This window comes from Panthera tigris, chromosome C2, assembly GCF_018350195.1.
Source record: "Panthera tigris isolate Pti1 chromosome C2, P.tigris_Pti1_mat1.1, whole genome shotgun sequence".
NCBI lineage: Eukaryota > Metazoa > Chordata > Mammalia > Carnivora > Felidae > Panthera > Panthera tigris.
Window position 1 is genome coordinate 65,871,127 of NC_056668.1, and position 25,449 is coordinate 65,896,575.

The window sequence follows — 25,449 nt, forward strand, 5'->3', positions numbered from 1 at the left end:
CTGCCAACCTCAGACTTCTTTTATACGATAAAGTCCTAGTTGTTAAGCTAATGCTAGATTTTTAGTTTTGCAGGTTTTTTTTTTTCTTACAGTTAAATGCACTCTTAATTGATACCATGTCTTTTTATTAAGAGAAGTCATATCATAAAGTACACCTGTCCTTCAGGTTTTAATTTTATTCATAGGATCCAAAATAAAGGTAGTAAATGCTTGTGAATGAGCAAAACTGCCCCATCTGTTAAATTTCTTTTCCAGGGAATGTATAGAATTGCATACATTTGGTTTTTACAAGGTATCACTGTCGATAGTGCTGTGGTGAGTTGTGTCGAAGTTTCTGATATCATTTCAGATTTATTTATTTGTTAAATTTGTTTATTTATTTGTAAGTAAGTAACCTCTCCATCCAACGTGGGGCTCAAACTCACAACCCTGAGATCTAGAGTCCATGCTTTTCTGACTGAGCCAGCCAGGCGCCCTATCATTTTGCATTTAAAAAAACTGAGAATAGGCTAATTAGAGTCCCAAAGGCCTACATGATTAGTTAAGATTCCTCCAGGAAAAGCTCTGTAGCTAGTCATATGCAAACTACTTACATCAAAGTGTAGATTCTGTCTTAACTTTCACTTTAATTGAGCTATTAATATGCACTGTTGAGATCTTAAATTGAGCTTTAATATGGTTTTCATGTTTCAAAACCTAGAAGATGTCAAAAAGGAGGTGGTACTTCTAAATTTTCTACACTTTGGGCTTCTGTTACTTACTGCATTAGAATCATCAGCTATATGCTTGTTTATTTAGTGACAAGGACCTTGGCTTACTCATTCCAGTGTCACCTGCAGTACGTGGCACAGCAGCCTCACTGAGGCAGGAATGAATAAGTATTCACTGAGTCACAGTAGCAACAATAGCCACTAACAATAATAATTGCTAATATTTCCCTATGCTCACTGTGCGCCAAGATTAGTGTGGGTGCCTTCAGTGCATGGTTTTATTTCACCCCCACCAAATCCTTGTGAAACAGGTAATTTCCTCCATTCAAATGAGGAAGGGAAGGCTTAGAGAGGTTAAGTCACTTGCTCAAACTTATTCAGCACAGTCTTGAGTCCAGAGTCTTGGATTCCTTATGAAGAAGTATCTATATTTTACAGCCGAGGAAACAGCGGCTCAGAGAAGTTAAGTAACTTGGTCAGGGTCACACAGCTCATAAGTGGTAGAGCCTGGATTTGAACCCAGTCTTGTTCTAGTATCTGTTCTCTTAACTATGCACTACACGGGCATGCCTCAGATTTTTGATGCAATTATATAAAGTTGGTTATATGAAATTGAAGGCTAGTTGGTCAGTAAATGTAATGAAGAACTTTAAAGGTCAGCACTCAAGCCTTTTTTTTTTTTTTTTTTTTTTTTTTTAAGTAGTAGTAAGATATCTTTCCAAGACAGAACTTCTTTCAAATCCATAGTGATAACTTTTTTGTCACTCTGGTACAGAAACTACACATTAACTTCTAACTTATAAAGAATTTACATCTAGGCCTTAGGTTTCCTAACTCCTCTCTTTCCCACACTCTTCCTGTGTCCCACCTGGGTACCAAATTTCACTCTTTCTGGAGGGAGTCAGTGGCCCTTCTCACCACTGCATTTGAAGGCTCCTTTCCTTCCTGGGTAATACCTCCAACACAGCCCATGCCCTCCCCCCACCTTTTTTTTTGAGCAAAGTAATAGAATTTATTGAGAGAAAGTGTAAAGCTCTCAAGAGTGAGAGGGCTCCCAACTGGGTTGCCGCTGGGGATTTCTGTCCCTGGCTTTTTATTGGGACCTTATCAGAAAGTCTGTGAGAATCCACACATGGCACCTAGCCCAGTCAGGCCTGGAACACGTTTATCTTATCCTCTTTATTCCCCAAACTCCACTGCCACTGCCTCTTCTTCAGTCTTGCACTTGTAGCTGCATCCTGCCTCCCTGAAGTTCCCTTATCTCCTTTTCTAATGTAACCCTTTCCCTACTCATTCCTCCCCCTGGAATAGGGCCTCTAACTGCTGTTAGGCAACAGGGACGATGACTGGCTGGCTTCTTCAAGCTGACAAGGGATGGTGTGGGGGTATGGCAGTCTAAGTTTAAGGGTTGGTCAGTCGAGTGGCCCAAGGTATGGTTCCACAGGAAGCCTGACAGGCAGCAGGTGGCACAAACATCAGCAGACACAAAGACGTATTCTGTTTACTGGGAGATTTAGGGATATTTTTCACCTTAATTCTTCTCTTCCTTTCAATCTAGGAAGCCCTGATTCAGACCAGGATCTAAGGTTGGAAACAGAAGGTGTTTTATTTTTTTTAATTTTTTTTTTAACATTTATTTATTTTTGAGACAGAGAGAGACAGAGCATGAACAGGGGAGGGGCAGAGAGAGAGGGAGACACAGAATCTGAAACAGGCTGCAGGCTCTGAGTGGTCAGCACAGAGCCCAACGCGGGGCTCGAACTCACGGACTGTGAGATCATGACTGAGCCGAAGTCGGACGCTTAACTGACCAAGCCACCCAGGCGCCCCCAGGAGGTGTTTTAGATACTAATCTTAAGGTAGTTTTCAAAACAGAGGTCCTCAGCCTTGCCTGTGCATTGGAATTGCTTGAGGAGTTTAAAAAAAAATTCTCATTTGGGGTAAGAATATACAATGGGAAAAAGACAATCCCTTCAACAAATGGTGCTGGACATTGTCAACAAATTGGACATGCTAAAGAATGAAACTGGACCACTTTCTTATACCATGCACAAATATAAACTCAAAATGGATTAAGGACCTAAATGTGAGACCTGAAACCATAAAAATCCTAGAAGAGAGCACAGGCAGTAATTTCTTTGACATCAGCTATAACACCATTTTTCTAGAAATGTCTCCTGAGGCAAGGGAAACAAAAGCAAAAATGGACTATTGGGACTACATCAAAATAAAAAATCTTCTGCACAGCAAAGGAAACAACCAACAAAATTAAGACAACCTACGGAGGGGTGTTTGGGTGGCTCAGCTGACTCTTGATTTTGGCTTAGGTCATTTTCTCATGGTTTGTGGGATCGAACCCCATGTCAGGATCTGTGCTGACAGCACAGAGCCTGCTTGGGATTCTCCTCTCACTCTATCTCTCAAAAAGAAATAAATAAACAATGACAAAAAAAACCACTTAAAAAAAAAAAGACAACCTATGGAATGGGAGAAGATATTTGCAAATGTCTTATCTGATAAAAGGTTAGTATCCAAAATATATAAAGAACCGATACAGGTCAACACCCAAAAAACAAATAATCCAATTAAGAAATGGACAGAAGACATGAACAGTCATCTCTCCAAAGAAGATATCCAGATAGCCAATAGACACATGAAAAGATGCTCAACATCACTTATCATCAGGGAAATACAAATATGAGATATCACCTCAAACCTGTTAGAATGGCTAAAATCAACAACATAAGAAACAAGTGCTGGTGAGGCTGTAGAGAAAAAGGGAACCCTGGTACACTGTTGGTGAGAATGTAAACTGGTACAACCAGTGTGGAAAACAATATGTAGGCTCCTCAAAAAGTTAGAAATAGAACTACCCTACGATCCAGTAATTGCACTACTAGGTATTTACCTAAAAAATAAGAAAACACTAATTTGAAAGGATATATGCACCCCTATGTTTACTGCAGCATTATTTACAATAGCCAAGATATGGAAGCAGTCCTAGTGTCCAATGATAGATGAATGGATAAAGAAGATGTAGTGTATATACAAAATGAAATATTATTCAGCCATAAAAAGGAATGAAGTCTTCCCATTTGCAATGACATGGAGGGAGCTAGAGAGTATAATGCTAAGTGAAGTAAGTCAGTCAGAGAAAGGCAAATCCCATAAGATTTCACTCCTATGTGGAATTTAAGAAACCAAACAAATGAACAAATAAAAAAATTAAAAAGACAAATTCAAAAACAGACTCTTAACTATAGAGAACAAACTGATGGTTACCAGGGGGAAGGAGGTGAAATAGGTGATGGGGTGGGGGGAGTAAGAGCACATTTATCATGATGAGCACTGAGTAATGTGTAGAATTGTTGAATCACTTTGTCATATACCTGAAACTAATATAACACTGTATGTTAACTTTATCAGAATGAAAATAAAAAACTTAAAACAAAAAAGAACTTAAAATTCATTGGCGCTCTATCCTCACTATTCCCAACTTAGTTGATCTGCGGTATACTCCAGGCACTTGGAGTTTTGGAAGCTGCCAGGAGATCCAGTATACAGCTGAAGTTGAGGAACACTGTGGCTACAGCACGATTTCTCTACCTTGGCACCATTGACATTCAGCCCTGGCTAATTCTTTGTTCTGGGAGCCTGTCATGTGCACTACAGAATGTTTAGCAATGTCCCTAACCTTTATCTGCTAGATGCCAGTAGCACTTTCCTTAGTTGTGACAATCAAAAATGTCTCTAGACTTTGTCAGATGTCTTGGAGGAGACAAAACCCTACTGAGAATCACTGGTCTCGAGCCATTGCTGTTGTCCAAGCTACTGTGGAGACTTCTGTGAAAGAAGTTTCTCCAAAAGAAAAAAAAAAAAAAAAAAAAAAAAGGGAAGGTTGGCTTCTATTTCACCCTCTCAGACAGGAAAATATATAATAATGCCAAGGGGATCAATCAGTCAGAAAACCCTCCTGCGATTTGAGGAGAACTAATCAGGGTGCTTTTTTTTTTTTTTAAAGAATTATTATTTCTCAGTAAAGAGATGGTATATTTCTTCAGGAGTGTGGTAGAGGAAGGTATTTTTGAGAATGGGGAGTTAAGGAAAGGATACAGATCTTTCTAGCTGATCTGAAGCACAACAGAAGGAAACTAAATCTTTTTTTAATTAGCATGAACAGCCTGGCCTGGGGGAAATATTGTCTCTTGCTGAGGAGTTGCTGCCAACAAGATAAAGTGGAGGAGATAAAGCACAAGGGCTCGGACTGGATGGATGTAAATGCTGAACGTTTCTTCAGCTCTAGGGAGGCTTGCCACCAAACTGGTGATGGAGTGAACAGAAATAGATGAGAGTCTGGGTTCATGGTTAAAAGCAGAGTTAGAAGAGCTCGTTCTGGAAAGACTGGAGTTTGGGAATAAACTATTTGAGTGGTTGTCTTAGTTTGGGTCATCTGAGAGAAGAGCTCAGGAAGCACCACAGGACAGTGGGGAAAGGAGGGGAGGGAAGCTAATAAGAAGTACATTATTGGGCTTTGCCACCATGGGCAGTGAAGCTTAATCCTTCTGGAAGTTGCAAGGGCCAGGGCTGAGCACAAGCCTCAGAGGTGTGGGCCAAGAGAGCTGGCGTGTTTATCCATGAATTCCCATTTGTCACTGGTTGATGGCTGTGCTTAGGGCCACACAATCCCAGCAGTTTTTTTGGGTTTTGGTTTGGTCCTCGGGCAGAGTTGCCAATGTGGTGCAGGCAACTAGAAGCGGCTGGTCAGCACTGGATGGTTCTTGCAGGTGGGATATAGGTGGGCCACTAGCAACTTCTGCCATAGTGGTCAGTTTCAAAAATTTATTTAAAGGTATTAACTGCTTTGCTAATTAACAATGTTTAATTTTTAATAAAAATGTCTAATATAAAGACAAGGAACATCAGGAAGGCACACTGACCTCTGTCATCCTCAAAGATACCCACCTTACTGTTTGAGACCATGAGATATCACTGCCAGAAGCCTACCCATCATTTTGGCCCTGTCCTCAACTCCTCCTTCCCTCACCCCTTGCATACAGATCCCTAGCACCGTCTTTCAGGTCTACTCCAAAGCACTCAGGAATTTATTCACTTCTGTCTCTGCTGCCACCTCATTAGTCCAGGACAGTGCTGTCTTTTGCCTGGACTATTGCAATGGCCTGCTCCTGGGCTCCCCACACTAGCTTTTCTTTTAGTTCCTTGAACCCACCAGGCTTTTATTTCGGAATGCTCCTCCCCTCTACCACACCCCAGCCCAACCCTACCCTTCCAATGATTTGCTTCTTCCTATCTTTTAGGTTTGGCTGTCATTTCTTCATTGAAGATCTCTTTTAAAGAATGATCTCCCCTCCCCTTCTGCTATTCCTATCTCAGTTCCTGTTTGTTTTGTTTTGGCATGTTTCACAATTTATAATTATTTTGTTTGTTTATTTCATCAGTCTCCCTCTTAGAATGTAACCTCTGTCAGGGCGAGAACCATATGTATCTCCTGGACCACCATATCCCTCATAGAGTTGCCAGATTTATCAAATAAAAATACAGGTTTCTGGGACACCTGGGTGGCTCAGTCGGTTAAGCATCCAACTCTTGATTTCAGCTCAAGTCATGATCTTATGATTTGTGGGATTGAGCCCTGCATTGGGCTCCGCACTGACAGCCTGGAGCCTGCTTGAGATTCTCTCTCTTTGTCTCTCTCTGCCCTTCCCAGGCTCATTCTCTCTCTTTCTCTCTCTCTCAATAAAAAACTTAAAAAAAAGACAGGTTTCCATGTCCACTCTTGTACTAAAAATTATTCAGGGTTTATATGAAATTCAAATTTACCTGGGCATCTTTTGTTTTATTTGGCAGCCCTGGTTCCTAGGTCCTGGTACATAGCTGACTCTCACTACCTGTTGTTAAACAAAAACTTAGTAGCAGCATATCAAAATTAATACTTGGGCAACACAGAGGAGAGAATGTGCTAAAACTATAGAACTAGAGTGGTGAAAAATACACTTGCCATTCTTTTCTGTTCTGATTTGCCTGTTTTCTCTCTCCAAGAGAACCTAATCAGCTCACCCCAGAGTCTTGGACAGCCCAGTCCTTGGGAGGGATGCCGGCCACAGGAAGGGAGCTGTTGGGCATAGTGTTTGTATACCGCACTGCCTCATTTTTGCTGTGGTTCTGTGTTGGGAACTTGATCTTCTTTGGTTCTGGTGTCCCCAGACTGTGAGCTTGCTAAGGGGAGAGATGACTTCTTCCTTCTCAATCACTCACCCCCAGGGACTCACTCTGTAGATGACACGTAGCAAGGACTCATTGAATGGCTGTCAAGTGGTATGATCAATGAATGAATAGTAGGGGGGCTAACCACTCTGGTTTGACCGGGCCTGAGGGTTTCATGAGATATGGGGTTTTCAGTGGAAAAAACAGGACTGCTGGTCTCCTCACTGAATGATGCTCACTCTTGGTGCCTGGGCTTCTTGTCCACAACCAACTATACTGGCTGCTACATGACTATCATAATTAGCCTGCTGTTCTGGCTGCCCATCTGTTTTAGGAAGACACTGGATGTTTGGAGCTCTGCTGACCCCCTGTGCTTCCCTATGCCTGGGACCTTGGCCTTGGCTTCAGCCTCAGTTCATGGTCCCTATGTTGGCCTGTCCTTCCTTGTGGTCTGCGGTAAACACCCTGGATTTGCACTCCTGGAATAAGGGCATCCAGGCAAACTCATGTGAAGAGACTCTTGATCTTGAGCCAATCTCATGGACTGCCCCCAGTCCTGGCCACTATAGGTGTGTCTCATCACGACCTGATTATGACCAATTGCTACTTCCACAGAATACCAGTCAAGTATTTATTGAGGAATTAAGCTGACATAGAACTTTCCAAAAACATTTCTACAAATGTCTGAGTTATTTGCCTGTGAAAAAGTGAGTTCTCATTTTAACCGACCCCCTCCCCCATACTGCCAGAAGGCATGATATTCTAAACAAAACCACACAAATCCATTCTCAATTATGATAGCACTGCTTCAGTCTCAGTTAGGTCCTGCTGGGTTCCTGGAATTGGGAGTGAAGTGGCTCTTGAGAGGTTCCCAGCACTTGTAGTAATTCTCATCCAAACAATTAGAGGTCTTGAGCCCCCACTTGGTGACGGCCATACTTAGAGAAGACTCAAACATAAATGCCTGTAGGAAATGGGGGAGGGGACAAAAAAGAAGTGAGGTGGATAATAAAATACATTTGATTAGATGTCAAGAGAAAAGATGTAGGTAGGCAGAATCTTTGAATAATGAATCATGTGTGCTAGCAGGGTGAGGACAACAGGCTCACACCTTGGGTTCTGGCTCCAGCCCTACCACTTCTAGGCGAGTGATACCTGGTGCAAGACCCTTACCTTCTCCGAGCTCCAAGTTTCATTCTATACAATGGAATTGGGCATGTAAGCATCACATTGTCCTTGCAGCATTATGGAGCTAAATATGCTAGATCCAAGGGCAGAGGTGGAAGAGTTTTAGGAATATTCATCTTCTTAGGAGCCATCACTTACTGTGGCTAAGTCCCTGTGGGGAGGCCATAACCCCCATTTTTGCAGAGGAGGAAACTGGCTCAAAGCTGGAAGTGGCTTGTCTTAAGCGATAGTAACGAGGTGGCAGAGCTGAGATTTGAGTTTTGTTCTTAAGGACTCTGACCAGGAGATGGCCTGGGAAAAGGAGAAGGAGGTAAAGAGAGAGTGAGGAGGAAGAGGTGGAGGAGGAGGAAGAGGTGGAGGAGGAGGAAGAGGTGGAGGAGGAGGAGGAGGAGGGAAGGAGGAGGTAGGACTGACTGTAGTACTTTTAAAAAACCTATCCCAGAAGACTGAATGGTTGATGTCCCTCTGTGTTCAGGAGGTTTTTGTCCCCAACAGAAAGAATATGCAAGTGCTCTGTGCAGCTTAGATATTCTAGCTTCACCAATTGCCGATTTCCCTACCATTGTGGCTTTTAAAAATAAAACAAAAACAAAATAAAACCCTACAATTCTTATGTGTTCACATTATTGGAAATTTTAAAAATATAGATGGACAAAAGGAAGATAAAAGTTGGGTCACAACCCAGAGAACCCATGTTAATGTTTGGTATCTAATATACATTAGCTTCAGGGAGATGATTGTCCCTGCCTGACTTCTCACCACAGGCTTGATATGAGGACCGTTATCAGATTGTGTGGAACTACCGTGCACATTATAAAGCACTATTCAGATATAAGGTTGTTATTACAGTCGTTCTTGTCTGTTGTTGCCTCTTTGCTGCCTGCTTCTTAAGAAGCTTGCTGTCTGAACGGAGTAACAAAACCCCATCCCAGCTGAGTTATGAAGACGGTATTATACAAAGTTCATTTATTCCAAACTGGAATAAGGATGAGGTGTATAGATAGGCCTGGGTCCCAATTATATAATGGAAAATGGTGATGGAGACCCAAAGTTAGGTCTACGTAAAGTGCTGGACCCTCCCCTGCCAGGTAGTCTGGGCTGTCTGGCTACTCAAGGCCTCCCCTGCCCTTAATCCCTTACATAGGAGAGTTCTTTCTGGCTAGTGCTCCAGGCCCTATGCATTTCCCAGAGTCTTGTTCCTCATAAAAACAGCTCTGTCCTTGCCTCATTGATGTAGAACAGTGGTCCCTGATAACACTGACATCCAAAGCCAAGTTGGGCACCAAAGGTTACTGAGTGGCAAGTGTGGGGTAGCCCATGTACCTCAAAGAGCCCTTGGCTTATTTTTTTATTTTTTATTTTATTTTTATTTTTTGAGAGATCAGGGAGGGGAAGAGGGAGAGAGAAAGAATCTCAAGCAGGCTCCACGCTCAGTGCATAGCCCAAGATGGGGCTCAATCTCACAACCCTGAGATCATGACCTGAGCCAAAATCAAGAGTCAGAGACGCCCAACTGACTGAGCCACCCAGGCACCCCTGGAAGCAATATCTTAATTGAGATTGTCAAACCACATCTCAAAGAGATGTAGAGTTCCATAGAAATTTTGCAAAGGCCTTTGGAAAGGGAAAGAGAGCCAAGGTCAAGCAGATGGGACTCTGCACCCTCCCCTTGCAGATCAGCTCTATCAGCTCTGGTCCTGGAACTGTTCAATGCAAACTGCATTGGACAGAGAGACAGATAATGCTGTCTGTTTGCAAGCTGGGCATGGAGTCAGGAAGGACTGTGCTATTGATTTTAAAGTCAGGTAGCATTGAAGGCCATTTGTTTAAAAATGTAAAGCAAATTTGCATATGACTTAACATAAAATTACTCCTTGTGGTCCATAAACTCCACCTCCAAGAATGCAAAAATAAAGTAAAACTAAGTACCGCAGCCAACTGCAATTGTGTTCAGCCTCAATGTTTATAGCTTGACACAGGAAGAACGCAAAACAGATTTTAAATCCCATCAATTTCATCCCATGCCAAAGGAGAGCAAAAGAAAATGAGAAAACAGCTGAGAACTGCTTCTTACAAGCCCTGACTATAGTGAGGCAAAGGCTTTCTGATCCTCCTTGGCTTGAGAATTCCACTGAAGGTGACATCCTGCATCCCTGGGTACTGTGGCCCTAGAGAATTACCTCAAAAAGCAGGAGATGATTCTGAGACACAGCATATATACTCTGGGCTGCATACAGATAAGAGAAGACCTATTACATAGTATTAATAATATTCCTTTATATTTGAACAGTGCTGGACAGTCCGTAAGGTTAAATACAGCCACCTGCTGGGATGAATACCACACCCATTCTACAGATGGGGGAAAGTGAAGCACAGAGAAGTTAAGTAACTTATTCAGGGTTTGTAGGAACTAAGAGCTAGGATTTTTTTTAAGCTTATTTTTATTTATTTTGAGAGAGAAATAGAGAGCAATCAGGGGAGGGGCAGAGAGAGAGGGAGACTGAATCCCAAGCAGGCTCTGCACTGTTAGCGCAGAGCCCAGTGTGGGACTTGAATTCATGAACTGTGAGATTGTACCTGAGCCAAAATCAAGATTTGGACATTTAACCTACTAAGCCTTTCGGGTGTCCCCAATGAGCTAGGATTTGATCCCAGGTCTGATGCAAGTCCGAATATCTTTCTACCCTACCACATCAGAAGTCTAGTATACATTTAGGGGTATGTACATACACACACGGGCATATACACACAGAGAGACACACACTCTCCTCTCCTGACTCCTCTCTGACGTTGGAGAAATACAAAAGCAGCTACTCCTCTCAACAAGGTTGGGGACCCCCAAGGCTGCCAGAGCCTGGCATTTAACTTGCTTACCATGGTGCCATCAGCAATCCTCTCGGGTGCCAGCTTGGCTTTGCTGGCCTTCTCAAAGCAGTCAGCATCAGGCCCGTGGGGGGTCATTGAGCTGTGCAGGCTGCCTCCTCCTGGCAGGAATCCACCTTGCTTTGCCTCATAGTGACCTTTGATAAGTCCCATGAATTCACTCATGCAGTTCCCTAGGAGGGTTGAAATAGTATTATTTTAATGTTTATTCATTTTTGAGAGATGGAGAGAGACAGAGCATGGGTGAGGGAGACACAGAGAGAGAGGGAGACACAGAATCTGAAGCAGGCTCCAGGTTCTGAGCTGTCAGCACAGAGCCCGATGCAGGGCTTGAACCTATGGACCATGGGATCATAACCTGAGCTGAAGTTGGACGCTTAACCAACTGAGCCACCCAGGCACCCCTGAAATAATATTATTTTAATTATCTAAGGCAAAACCTGTAAAATACCAAGACCTCTCAAGCATTTTTTCTGTGCACTGCCAAGAAGATAGGAGAATATGGTACATTTTTTAGGATTACTAAAGAATACAGAGGCAGGAGGAACCCACAAAACATTCATTAATGTGGAACCCTTGGTAGGCAAAACTCTACTTGATGGCCATGTGGATTGTCAGAGATCTTAAGTTCCATTGCCTGAAACAAATGATGTTGAATATAAAGAAAATCATAGCCAGACGATTTTAATAAAAATTAAAATGAAAGTAATAATAAAGAATAGATGTACTCTGTCATCTAGGCTTATAAACCCCATATTAAAATGATCTTCTTTCCCACATCTTATCTAATCCTCCTCCAAATAGCCCCACAGTAGTACATGGTATCACCATATTTCTGGTTCCCAATCCAGAAAACTGAGATGGAGTGTGTGTGTGTGTGTGTGTGTATGTGTGTGTTGATGGAGGGGTCATATAATGGAAAGAACGCTGGACTTGGAGTCTATTATCAAATGATAATCCATGTGAAAGGATCTTAGTATCTGTAAAAAACAGTCCATAAATGCTATATAGTCTAACAAATACTATCTTCTGTAGCTGAATCTACCATCTTATTTTCCACTCTCCAAAATGCCTCTGAGATTCATTCTTTTCTTTCTATTTCCATTGGTATTCTCTTTATAGAATCCTAAAATTTTTAAATTGGAAAGGATCACTACTTCTACTCAGTACAGAAGAATATTCTATGTCATTCCTGGCATTACTTCTTGGGTCTGCCTGCATGCCTCCTGTGAATGGAAGCTTTCTACTCAATAAAGCAGTCTACCATATTATTGAAAAGCTCTGGGTGTTAGAAAGTTCTCTCATATTAAATGGAAATTTGCTTTAATATAAGTATGTTGGTTTTGTGCTTTCTGGAGTCAAAAAATTTGACAAAAAAAATCACCATGTGCCTACTATTTCAATCATGTTTCTATTGAAATAAACCTCTTTATTGGAACAGCAACATATTTAGAGCAAGAATTAAAGAAATACAACACCTGAGCAAATTTAAGTGTCTTTCTATCCATTCACCCATCCATCTGTCCATTCTCCACCCCATCTGTCTACCGATCCATCCATCCCACAGATGTAATTGAACACTCTGCTAAGTTCTGTGATTGAGTAAGAAATAGCCCCTTTAAAGTTACTTTCATAGTCCCTTCTGTGACAGTGCCGAGAGTGAAGATCATGAGCAGAGCAGAGAGCTATGACATTGGCAACCCTTGCAAAGCTGGACATTGGCATGATAAGTTCCTTACATGTGAAGTATAATCAAGTGCCAAAATATTTCTGTCATTGACTAGGCGGTCATTTTTATCCTGCCTAGGAAACAAAATTCTGCTGCAGGCACACGTAGAAAAGGTAAGACCCGAATCATAGCTCTACTCATTTTTCCATGAAGCAGAAAGAGAGGAAAAGAAGCAACTGTAAGCATAAAGTGTCTATATTTTAAAAGCAGGTCTGCTCATGACTTAGATGTGCTGTCACACTCCTCAATCTAGTATGTATCCTCAGAGTCACCTTCATGGCTTAATTTTAAGAAGAGAGCAATACAGAATTCAGCTTTGATCTGAATATGAATTTAGGTAGCAACGACTTTGGTGATGACATTTCTATATCATTTTCTATATTTCAAAGGGCAGGGGGAGGGTAGACCTTGCCTCTCTGATTAATGCTGAATCCAGTTGACTAAAGTACATTAAGATGACTGGAGGCAATATTTCTACAGAAATAATTCTTCACTTCTCCTATAAAGTCACATCAAAGTAGCAAAGATTTTGATAATATTGCTAAAGCAATAGTTGTAATATATCTGGAAAAAATAATTTCTAACTTGGGGTTCTGTGTTTTTTCCAACTAAATCAGGCAACCATACCTTTCTGTTATCTATCTATCCTGGCCAAATGTACTTGAGAGACTTTTAAAAAATTATAAGAGGCATTTCACAAGGTCGTTTGTTTCAGGCAGACTGAACTACAAGCTCAAGTCTAGGAGTGGCTGGAGAGCTGTAGCACAACAGCAAACTTGTCAAGTTAGACAGTTCTATTATCCTTCTCTCTGGGTAGGGAGGTAAGCCACAGGCCAGTGTTTCTCAACATGTGGCCTGTAGACCTTCTGCATCAGAAGGTCTTGCTGCCTTGCTAATTCAAAATGCAGATTCTGAGGTTCTACCTCAGAACCAACTAATTATACTCTCCAAGAGTGGGTGCTGGGGATACATTTTTTTAAGAGTCATTCTAAGTGATTTTTATCTCCCTAATATTCTCAAAGTGTGGTTCCTGGAACAGCAGCATCAGCATCACATGGGGACCTGTTACAAAGGCAAATTCTCAGGCCCCACCCTGGACCTTACTAAAACAGAAATTCTGAAGGTGGGGCCCAAGAATCTGTTTTAATAAGCCTTCCAGGTGACACTGACATATATGAAAATTTGAAAACTACCATCTCAGGTACATAGAGGTACATAGCAGCCTCAAAACAAGAACTCTGTGAAATAGTGAATTATCAAGAGCTAGCATGTGAGGTACAGGCTAAGCTAAAGCAGTTCTCCTGGACAGCAGGTCTTCTAGGGGACTGATTTCCAGAACAGTCAGGGCCTATGATGGGCTTGATACTCTTCAGAAAAGATGATAGTTTATTTTGACTCTATTGACAAAGTAGTATCTTTGTGGTGGTAACTGATTGTATCCTTTTCTCCACCATAATGATGTCACCTGAAAAAGGTGGTGCTGGAATTAGACCATAAAATGGCTTTCTTCCATCCTTAGGGCCCTACTTCTCCACCTTTTATAAATGCCTAAATTACCCATTCGGTGCACTGTTATATCTTGTTGAGCTGGGGCACCTGGGAGCTGGTACATATAGGGAGGAACCTTATATAGACAGAAAGCCCTGAGGTTGACGAAGGAAAGGGATTTATTTTTAAGAATGTTCCAGCTGTGGAGTGCCTGGATGGCTCAGTCGGTCAGGCACCTGATTCTTGACTTCGACTCAGGTCATGATCTCATGGTTTGTGGGTTAGAGCTCCATATAGGGCTCTGTTCTGAGGGCGCAGAGCCTGTTTGGGATTCACTCTCTCTGTGTTCGTTCCTCCCCCACTTGCTCTCTCTCTCTCAAAAATAAATAAACTTGAAAAAAAAAAGAATATTCTAGCTGAAATGTACCTCAGAGTCTTTTCAGAACTCTATGTACAGAAATGCAATCTCCAAGAAGTGGAATTGTACATTGACCTTTAGGTTGGATTTACAGCTAGCTATTGCACAAGTAAAAATGCCAACTTCATTAAATATAGCCATGAAATACCTTATTCATTCTTGGTGATGCATTTACTAATTAAATAAATGTTTATTAGATGCATATTGTTGGGCACTGGGCTAGGCACATCAGTTACTGGTAACGAGTGTATGTGTGCTCTGGCACACATTTAATTCAATTAAACCCTGACTCGACCACTTAACTAGATGTGGGGCCTTGAGCAAGTTACTCAATCTTTCCAAATTACTTAATCCTTTATGCCTCAATTTCACCTTCTGAAAAAAAGGGAATAATGATATTACCTCCCTCTTACAACTGTTTTGAGGATTAAGTGGGTTAATTCTTATAAGGAACGTACAGCCATGGAAAATGGTTAATAATTGTTAGCTGCTAGTAATAATATTAATAAAATAAAAATAATAGATTTAGTAAGTTCTGTTCTAGGTAACTAATACTCCACAGAAACTGCTTCCAGAATGGAGTCCATTTCCTAGTGTGCACGGCAGTCTGTTTCATCCCACCAAAATAATTGGAGAAGGCACATTTCCTGGCTCTCGAACCAGACTTAGATCAAGAGCTTTCCAAAAACAACAAAGTTACCAACCACATCCCACCATTCTCCCTCCCCTAAAAAGAAGGGTCTGAGATGTAAAGAAACGTCTTGCTTCACACTTTATCCGCCTTTCTGCCTCTCCTCAGGGCCAGGGAAACTGGGCTGTAGGCATTAATTACTTCTTTCTCAGAGTCAACACATCACTGACATCTCCATCTGTGGTGTTTCAGCCGCTACAAGTCTGAGGAGCAGCACCGGGTCTCGGGAGGCAGGATCCTGAAAGCCAGCCAGAGCATGGTGTCTGGAAACTCCTTGGTGGTATTCCCAATGGGTAATAAGGTTCACTGCTTTGCTATCTCTTTGGTTTCCAATGTGGCTTGGGAAAAGAGAGACTTACTGTGGTAATAAGGAGGCCTGAAGGTCTTATCGGCAACCCCCCATCGAGGTGGGAAGATGACAAAATCAGCGACAGCCACCCCAGGGCGGACAGACTTGGCGGTCAATACTGTGAAGATGGATGGGTCCTGTGAAAGCACAAGGAGACACTGAGCCCACGATGGAAAGGAGGCGGCTGGACAATGGCACATGTGTCCCCACACTGGAAGGGGTTTCCAAGTTGATGCTGTAAATTCTGATCAAACCACACAGGCCAGGCTAAGTGTTCTGGGCTTATCGATGAGGTGCAGTAATCACTCATCTGACTTTCCCCTCTTGCTGTGCATGAAGCAAAATGAATTAATACCAGCTAAGAAGACTTGGAACTGCTTTCTCATCCTGCTGAGCCCCCATTTCATGCAAATATTACCATGAGGGTCTGAGAACCAGTCGTGTCTGCCTCTCAACCTCAGGTCAGGGTGAAGAGCTGGGATGTGCTGCAGGGAGTTCTTGGCAGAATAGATGCTCAGAGTGAGGTTGAAACAGCAATAAAATAGTATCTAGCTTTTGGTATAAATGTAGAATGTGCTTCTCTTTGGGGGCCTCGCAGAGATTCCAGATGCCATCTTCATTGCTTTCTTACCCCTGTTTGATTCTCAGGTCTAAAATCCACCACTTACATCACTAGTTTGGACGGTGGTAGTGTTGAGGGAAACAATATTGTGATTTTAAAAGAACTTTAGAATCTGTCAGTGGAAAGATTGAGATTCAATTTAATTGAAATCAATGGTCATGTTTGCTTTCACATGCCATTCTAGGGTCTGGGATTTAAAGATGGTTGAGATCTATCTATTCCTTGCCCCTTTAGCATTACTAGTGGTGGTAGTGGTGGGGGGGGGTTGCTGAAGGAGTCATAAAACAGGTGCATGAACAACTAATCCTAGCAAGGTGCCAAGGATAATCTCACTTTATAAGTAGAAATCCAAGGGAGTATAGAGAGTGCCTGCCTACCTGAGAGGATCAGGGGAGGCTTCGAAGAGGAGGTGATATTTGAGGAAGGTCCTGAGGAATGAAAGGAGAAAGAAAGAAAAAGGAGGGAGGCAGGAAAGAGAGGAAAAGGCATTTGAAGCATAGAAAACAAGAAATACATCAAAGTGCACAGAGATTTTGTCAAGAGGCAAGAAAGCATTGCCAGGGTGCACTGGCAAAGGGAAGAGGGGCTAAGAGTTGATACTGGAAAAAGGAGTCCAGGGCCAGATGGTGGAGAACATCAGATACCATGCTTCAGAGCTCAGATGATCCTAAACCACAGGGAGGCTGAAAAGGTTTTCTAATGCAGTGGTAGAATAACCAGACCTGAATTTTGGCTTATCGATAAGGTGCAGTAATCACTCATCTGACTTTCCCCTCTTGCTGTGCATGAAGCAAAATGAATTAACACCAGCTAATTTTGGAAAAAATCAATGATCATGTTTGCTTTCACATGCCATTCTAGGGTCTGGGATTCAAAGATGGTTGAGATCTATCTATTCCTTGCCCCTTTAGCATTGCTAGTGGTGGTAGTGGTGGTGGGGGGTGCTGAAGGAGTCATAAAATAGGATTTTGGAAAAATTTTGGAAAAATAACTGTGGCAGCAGCACAGAGATTGAAACTATGCAAAGGCAAGCCAAAAACCCAACCCTATTGCCGTGAGACTTTAAACTTCATCCATCATGAGAAATGATCTGAAACTGTTAAAGAAAAGGTAGTGAGGCTCAAATAAAGCTCTATCAGTGTCTCAGGGTCCTTTTTCATGCTGTTTTGGTCTTGATGCCTCATTTTCTTTTCCCTTTTGGTTTTGTTACGAGTTGTTGCTCTTCAGAAAGGTAGTTTTGTCCCCCTAGAGATAAACTGAACTGGCTCAGAGTAATCTTCCTGTCTCTGGTTCTCTGGCTTCTGCTCTAATTATCCCGTCAGCTTGTGGGTTAAGTTAATCTATCATGAACCAGGCTGCAAAATGAACTTTCCCCCAGGATCTCAGAGCTAGCACTTTATCATGAATGTGGGGCCTTGGGAGCTTGCCCTGTAGACCAGGGACCTATCTGTGGGCCTCTAATTGAGTGAAAAATATGACCAAGTTCACTTTCTTTGGTTTAAATTCAAGCACTGAACATTCTGAGGAACTTTAGAAGAGGGTTGTCTGCTCCATCACTGCTGAAAACAGCCAGGAGTAGAGGCACTGGAATAGGCAGCTAGACCAAGCAGACTCAGCATTTGTAAGCAGGGCAGAGAACTTTCCAAATCCAGAGATTTTCCTTTGTTATCACTTTATCACTAATATTAGCCTTTTCCAAGAAGAAACTAAGTTTTTAGCCATCTATTGGGGTTGCTGTGATCCTCTGTGTGAGAACCGGGCTGTGTTCAAGGATGAGTGTTACATGGAAGGCTTGGCTCTCCCACTAGCTTGTTATTTACTCCTTCACCAAAGCCTTGCTGTAGATGATTCAAATTCCTGTCAGCATAATGATGAATGACTATATCGTGGCCTTCCAAGGGTGACACTGGAAACGTTAAATCTGTGAACGTCAGGGGACTACTATGGACCCCTCCCATCCAAGGGCTACCCTATCTCCAGGCCCCTCCATGGTTCAGACTTACTGCGTGGTCAAAGGCCACTGAATTAATGACCATGAAGTTCTCCAGGTTGTACTTGTAGGGGGTGTAGTTCCCGTGCCAGGCCACAACGTTAAACGGGGAGACATCCTGATCACACAAACACAAAAAAAGCAGGAAAGGGTGATCTTAGTACTTAATGCTTTTGTAGCTGTGATTCCACAGTTTGTATTTGGCATCACTGTCTCTCCTGATTTGATTTTGTTCACACAATCTAATAATACCATCCTTTGGGAGAACTATAACCCTGAATCATGTTGTGGTTGCTTCACGTGCCTACAGACTGTCCCTTGCTAAGCCACTAACCCTATTTTTCCAGTTCATAAGCTGCAGCTGCCTCAGATCACATGTGCAGCAGAAGCACAATGCATTCTCCAAGTAGTGCCTTTTCAACAATTTTTAACACAGTTGTGAGAATCTGCGAATGTCAGCAATTCTCAGACAATCTGGGCCACCGTCTGGGTTTCCCGGTGCACTTGCTGTGACTGCTCTCCAGGTAATTGCTGTCTAGAGGAGCTTCTGGTACATGCAGTGCCTGGGTTGGTAAGTGCAGGAGGGTGAGAAGGGATCTAAGAGTTCCCTTAGGACTCAAGGACTTGAGTTTCCAGAACAATCCTAAGGTGATGCTTCCTGGGCCTGCCCTGGGGTAGGAGAGGATCAGTGCTCTGTTACAGGAAGGTAGTCCCCACTGTAGTTATGCATCTGTTCTGGAAATGGAACCCAATTCAGAATGTTCTAAAGACTTTACTGAGGGGACGACTCAGACAGATATGATTAGAGTTAAGTGAACTGACTAGAGATGGTGAGGTTTCTGAGTCTAGCAACAGTGGGAAGACATTGCCATTCCTAGGCCTGAAGAATATGGGAAGAAAATGCTGTTATAGGATTCAAGCAAGAGCTAGAACCATGAAGAAGGGGCTGTTCAGTGGTGTGGTGGTATATATTTAACAACTGCCTCTCTGGAAAAAATCAAAAAGCTCTGTTTTATAGCATTTGCTAATTTCTGGGGGTATAAATACTCTCACCATGATCATTTTTCATCTACTAATGTGATGTTGCTGAACACAAAGCTGGGAAGAATGTGTATATTAGCTCTTTCATGCCAGTATGAACTGGTTTCAGCACACCACTGAGGCTACCCAACAGGAGCTGAGATCATGGAGGGATGAAGTCCCAACTAGGGAAGAAGCAGGGGAAGAAAAACCCCAACTTGTCTTTCCTCCGGCCCTCCAATTTCCTGTGAGTATCTCTCACAGGTTGAACCCAACCTAAAGCCTAGGGAGCCCATATAGGTCAAGCTCTCAGGTGACAGATCGTGGCAGAGAAGGGATAATGGATCAATGTAGGAGCTCACACAAGGAATAACCAGCACAGAGTCCACTTGGGAAGTGGAAACCCATGGAGCTGCTGGCTGCCTCTAGAATGATGGCTCTCTCTCAACTGTATGTCAAAAATAATATGGGGAGCATGCTTAAAATGACTGAAGTTTTCCACACTCCGTTCCCAGAAGTTATCATTTTTGCTAGGCTGGAGTAACATCAAAGAACCTGCATTTTAAACAAGCCTCCCTCAGAATTTCTGATGCAAATGATCTCTGAACGACATTCTGAGAAATCCTGACCCAGACAATATGAAGGTGACAATGTGTCAATAAGGCAGGCAATTAACTCTCAGGGGTTAATTTTAAGTGCCAAACTAGTTGGCCTCTGCTGGTTAGCATACCCTCTAGATGCTGTCCAAGAAAAATAATATGCCTTGAAAAATATAAGCAATATGTCAAATGGGCAAAAATAATGCTCATAGATAATGGTAAACAGAAGAAATCTTTGGATTGCTTTGTTTATATGATTACTTTCTGCTAATATATATTCCATATATTAAGTAATAATATAATATATCTGATATATTATAGATTACATATTGTTATTATTTGTTAATATATCCCTAATAAGGGATAAGCCTTTGCTTGTCTTTGAGTTTACAAGGCTGTTGGTATAAACTAAGTCAAGCTAATGAACTGAGTTCTACTTGTTTTGTATCAGTCATGGCTTGTATTTGAAATATGGTGGCCATTGATAATATAAATGTTGGGTGACCTGCTTGTTTACTTATTTCCCTTTTCAGAACAAACTATCCTGCCTGTATATTATATTTTATACACCATTTATAGAGATCTACTATATTGCCAGGATTTTTATTGCTTGGTGAGTAGAAAGAGCATGACCTTTGGAGTCAAAGAGATATAGGTACTAATGCTTGTTCTGCCACTTACTATGGCATTTGGCAAATTATTTGTCATTCCCTTTTCATGACTATAAATGAGACAAATAGTACCTTATTTATAATTACTTAGTGGTATGGTAAAGATTAAAGAATATAATATATGTCAAGTACTTATAAAGATTAAAGAATATATGTCGAGTACTTAACACTGGCCTTAGCAATCAGTAGGTGCTTAATATTCCCTTCCTGTCTTCCAATCATCCTCTTACTTTACCTGTTTGGCAGCAAATAGCTTGCCCTGGTATTTATTAATCACAGTGTAGCCACCTGGCACTTGGCGATCTTCATACCAGGCAACGGGTATCAAAAAATCACGAGGATTGGCCAGGCCATTAGCTCCTAGAACACAGCAACCCAAAAGTCTTTTAGACACTTGTGAAATCATATAGGAAAGATGCCTACAGTTGCACAAAGAGAAAGGGCTCTCTTCCATGTCAAAAGCCATTCCATAATTTGTTTTCATTGTCCAAATGCTCATTGGAATCCTTTTTACCTTTTACCTCCTAAAAGGAAGGTAAAGGATTAGGAAAAAGATTAGGAAACATGATTAGTAAAAAGAATCATGAAAATCATCATCATCATCATCATCATCACCAGCATCACCTCCTAAAGTTGTAGAGTAAGTATGGCTTATCAACCATGTTACAGGCATTACTGCATCACTGCAGGTGAGGGGAGAGGATGAGGCTAGAAAAGAGGCAAAGGGAAGGTCTGGTAGAATACTAGAACTTCTCTGTTAAGAAAACCATGATGATTCTAGAACTCATCTACAGTCCTTGATCTCAGAAAGGAAGGGTTACATACTGTTGCCCCAGGCATGCCTCTGCTCCTCAGACAGAGCTCAGAATCAATCTGCAGAATTGCTCTCCAGCCTGACAAATCTGTCTGCCACTCAGGAAAAAAGTATTCAGGACTTGCCTGCTTACCTTTGCTTAGGAGCGAGTGTTCCCTCCAGAGAAGGAAAATAAATCAAAAGACCAAAAATAAAAAGTATAAGTGCAAAAACATAATTTAACTCTGAGAGGAGAGACCTGGGGAGTGTTTTATCATTTCCAGCTCCTGGGGTTAAAAAATATAAGCCCCCAGCTGGTTAGTAAATTATATATATTATCCAGAGGGTACGTGTTCCATGGAACCTGGAGGCTATGCTGGCTGTAGAGCAGCAGGAAGCCAGACTGAAGTGGGAAGAGCGGGTGGTGAGCAGGATGACAGACGGCCCACCGTGGCTCCAGCTGCCTCTCTGCTGCCTCCCACCTTCCTCTGACTATTTGGATCTCCCCAGGGGAGTGACCAGAAGGCACATGCTGGCCTGGCCTGTTTTGCTCTAAAAAAGCTGTTGACAAGGAAAGGAAGAACTGGGAGGTGTGGCCACCACCTTCAGCAAACATGCCAAAGATGAAACCAAGGGCCCATTTTCCAAGCCACTCCTTTCACTCCAAGAGATGTTTTGAGAACAACTCCTACCACCTTCACTTCTCTCCTGCATCTTCTGCCTCCAGTTTGCCAGAAGAATCGGGGGTGGGGACCTTGATTCACTTTTGAAAGTTTTAATCTGCCTCATAGAGGCTGTGGTTTCTAGCTCCTTCATAGCTCTGAGTTAACTGTGTAGATTTTGTGGAATGTGATGAGTAGGAATGTGAAGTTTGTAGACTATCCGCACTTCAGCCTGTGTCCCCTTTCCATAGGAGTATAGCCCTTGTTATAGCTTTTCTCTACTTTATCGTCTACACACACCCTATTGACTTAAGAAGGTGATCTCCCTCCTATTCACAAAGCTCATTCCCACATGTATGTTTTTGCTTAAGCTGTTCCCTTTCCTTTTATTTTTCCTCAACTCTTTGTCAAGGATTAATCAAATCTCATGTCTTCTGTAAAGCTGTTCCTGGTGACTTGGCCCCCCAGTAACCCAAACTTCTACATCCTTCAGGATATACTCTGTATAACCAGAAATCTATTTTACATTGTCTGCTCTTCAACGGTCTATATACTACTCTAGAGAGAGATTTAGAACATGTTGGCTTTGGTTGTTCACTTTTATGTATGTATTTTATGGGAAAAGGCTTGTGTTACCCTTGATGAGATTCCTGTCAGTACCCTCAGCACAACACAAGAGCCAAGACTAGCTGATGGATTGATATACCGATGAGCTAATTAATGATTTTATTTCATCAGTTGGGTCGGCCATGACACTGAATCCCTGAACTTAGAGGTCTGAAAAAAATATTTGGGGTTGCTTAGGGAGTTCTAATAGGTTTCTGAACTTCTCAACTACACTTGGTCTAGACAAGTTGTCTGGAGAGGAAAGTTGAAATTTGAGTGAGATAATGAGGGGAGAAGGGTGTGTCACTCTCATGAGATTATCTGTCCTATCTCTCAAGGGAGCCTAAAAGCTTGTAGTGAAGATTTACCAATTGGTCCCAGGTCAGGCAACTCAAAGTGGACGCCGTAGACCTCCAGGATGTAGCCCCTGGTCTCCTCGAAGACATCTATGCTGAACCGCATTCCTCTCTGGAATGGGAAGCAGACACTGGTGAGCACTCCCAAATCATACCTGTAGCTATAAAGAAGACGCCCCAGAGCCACAGCCAGCCCCACATGCAAAAAGTACAGCTATAGTCTGTTGAGGTATGTTTGAGAGGTGACCGGCTCAAAGATGAGTTAAAACGAAAAATTTAGGGCGTCTGGGTGGCTCAGTCAGTTAAGCATCTACCTTCGGCTCAGACCATGACCTCATGGTTCCTGAGTATGAGCCCGGCATCGGACTCTCCTGTTCACGTGAAGCTCGCTTTAGATGCTTTAGACCCTTTCTCTTTGCCCCTCCCCCCACTTGCGCATGCTCTTTCTCTCTCAAAAAGAAATAAAAACTTTTAAAAAATTAAAAATAAATAAATAATTACTTAAAACAAAACAGACAAACAAAAAAGGAAAAGTACAACTCCTAATCACATCTATGACCCAAACCAATTCTAATCTAATCTCTCATTGGACTCAGAGATCCCAGTGCTCTGATATAGCCACATTTTTAAGAAATTAATCTTCACTGCACCCCCTCCCCCAATCCATGTGAACAGAACCTTGTCTAAAAAGTACATATAAGTATTTCGGAAAGCAAATTGACAATGCTCTTTGCTTTGTGATGGTGTCTTATTTTAAAACAAACCAGGCACCCAAGCCTGCTTACCCTTCGGCACAAGAGCCTTCTGCATGACTAAAACTCCCTCTCCTTGCTTAGACACGATCCACCAAGAAATTTTAGAGTTGGAAATAACAGCAGCTGCAACATCTGATTGCTCCCAAATTAGGGAGAGGCAAGGGAGAGGGGACACATCACCAACCTGAATGACGCAGATCTCATTGGGCTGCACAAGCATCTTGCCAAACTCAGTGTAAATGAGAAGTTTCCCTTTCTGGGGAACTAACAAAAAAGACAGGGCAGCAGTGAGCAATTCTTCCCATGTGAGGACCACTTCATGAAGAGCAAAAGGCTTAAAGGCTGCATTTGATTTTTCATTCCAAAAGAAAAGAGCTTTATTGAGTCTCATGGAGGGAAATGGATATTCTGACAACTTAGGTTAGCAATTTTACTACCTAGAAGAAAGTGAAAGAAAAAAGTTGACTCTGTTTACTCTTGGTTGCCAGGAAAAGAGTTTGTATACGCACAGTTTTGTGGATTGACCAAAAAGGGCAGCAGAAATAGGATGGAAAACCACTCATTTCTGGTAGTTCCAGCAAGAGTCTGGCATTTGCATATCTAATGTCTACACCAAAATGTTGACTTCAAAATATCAATACTGAAACCATCATATAGAATGGGCAGACCAAAGAAATCTCTAACAGACATTCTGTTTTAGATGGCATCATGAAAATTTCTATTTAAACTGCAGATATCAATAACAGATGGTATATTATTGAGTGGGTTTGAAGGCAAATAGAGTTATCTTAGTAAATTAATCACAGGTTGGTATTACTCTTTATTTCCTTTCAGTTGCCAGATCTCCCATGTTATAAAGGCCCAGCAGAGATAGGCAAAGGCAGAGAGACTATGGAATAAGTAGGGGCTTTGAGGTACACCAGGAATCTTTTCCAGACCACCAATGACCTCTAGACCTCAGTCTGCAGATTGGACTACAATAAGACAGACTGAAGGATAAAGGAAAATAATATGTATAAAATAGAAAAGTAGCTTGTGATTGGGGACCAATTCACAGTGAAATCTTCAGAACTTACCAATCAAGAAGTCCCCATCCGAATTGTAAAAAAATCTGAAACATAAAGAATAATTCCTGTGATTTTTCAGTTTTAACAATGTTCAGACAAATTAACTCACACCAGAAAATTGTTTACTACCCACCATGTGCCAGGCTCAGTACTGGGTATAAACTGGTGAGTAAAATGACCCAATCTCTGCACTCATGCAGCTTACAGTCAGGAAGCTTACAGTAGGAAGTCAGATAGCAATCAAATAATTATAGAATATCATCATAAACTGTCATGGCACTATGAAAGTCAAGTTCAGAAGAATGGAAGAAAAATGAACCTGTTCTAATGGGAGGGGTCAGCAAAAGCTTCCCTGAAGAAGAGATATTTGACCTGAGATTTGGAGGAATTATCTAGGCAAGAGTTTGGGGAGTGGGGAGAACATTTCAGACAGAAACAACAGCACATGCAAATAAATGCTGTGAGGCAGGAGAACACATGGCAGGTTGAAAGAACTGTATGAAGACTACTGTGGCTCAAGTGAAAAGAGAGAAGGTGGAATGATGTGAGGCTGGACCCAAAGGTACATCTTCAGTGCTTTGTCATGGCTCAGAGAATTTAAATGACTTGCCCAAGATTACTCAGCTAGGA

At 42.0% G+C, this 25,449-nt stretch overlaps 1 protein-coding gene across 1 annotated transcript in view; it reads right to left on the minus strand.

Moving 5' to 3' along the window:
- Window positions 1-7,555: 7,555 nt before the first annotated feature.
- The window catches only part of HGD (homogentisate 1,2-dioxygenase), a 43,201-nt gene continuing 25,307 nt past the window's right edge, over window positions 7,556-25,449 (minus strand). The window contains exons 7-14 of the mRNA XM_007098342.3: window positions 24,829-24,863; window positions 23,937-24,016; window positions 23,010-23,109; window positions 20,816-20,940; window positions 18,304-18,408; window positions 15,689-15,815; window positions 10,995-11,176; window positions 7,556-7,896 (exon numbers count right to left, since the gene is read on the minus strand). Of these exons, the coding sequence (XP_007098404.3) occupies window positions 7,747-7,896; window positions 10,995-11,176; window positions 15,689-15,815; window positions 18,304-18,408; window positions 20,816-20,940; window positions 23,010-23,109; window positions 23,937-24,016; window positions 24,829-24,863 (904 nt within the window). The 3' untranslated portion in view covers window positions 7,556-7,746. The remainder of the gene's footprint in view (window positions 7,897-10,994; window positions 11,177-15,688; window positions 15,816-18,303; window positions 18,409-20,815; window positions 20,941-23,009; window positions 23,110-23,936; window positions 24,017-24,828; window positions 24,864-25,449) is intronic.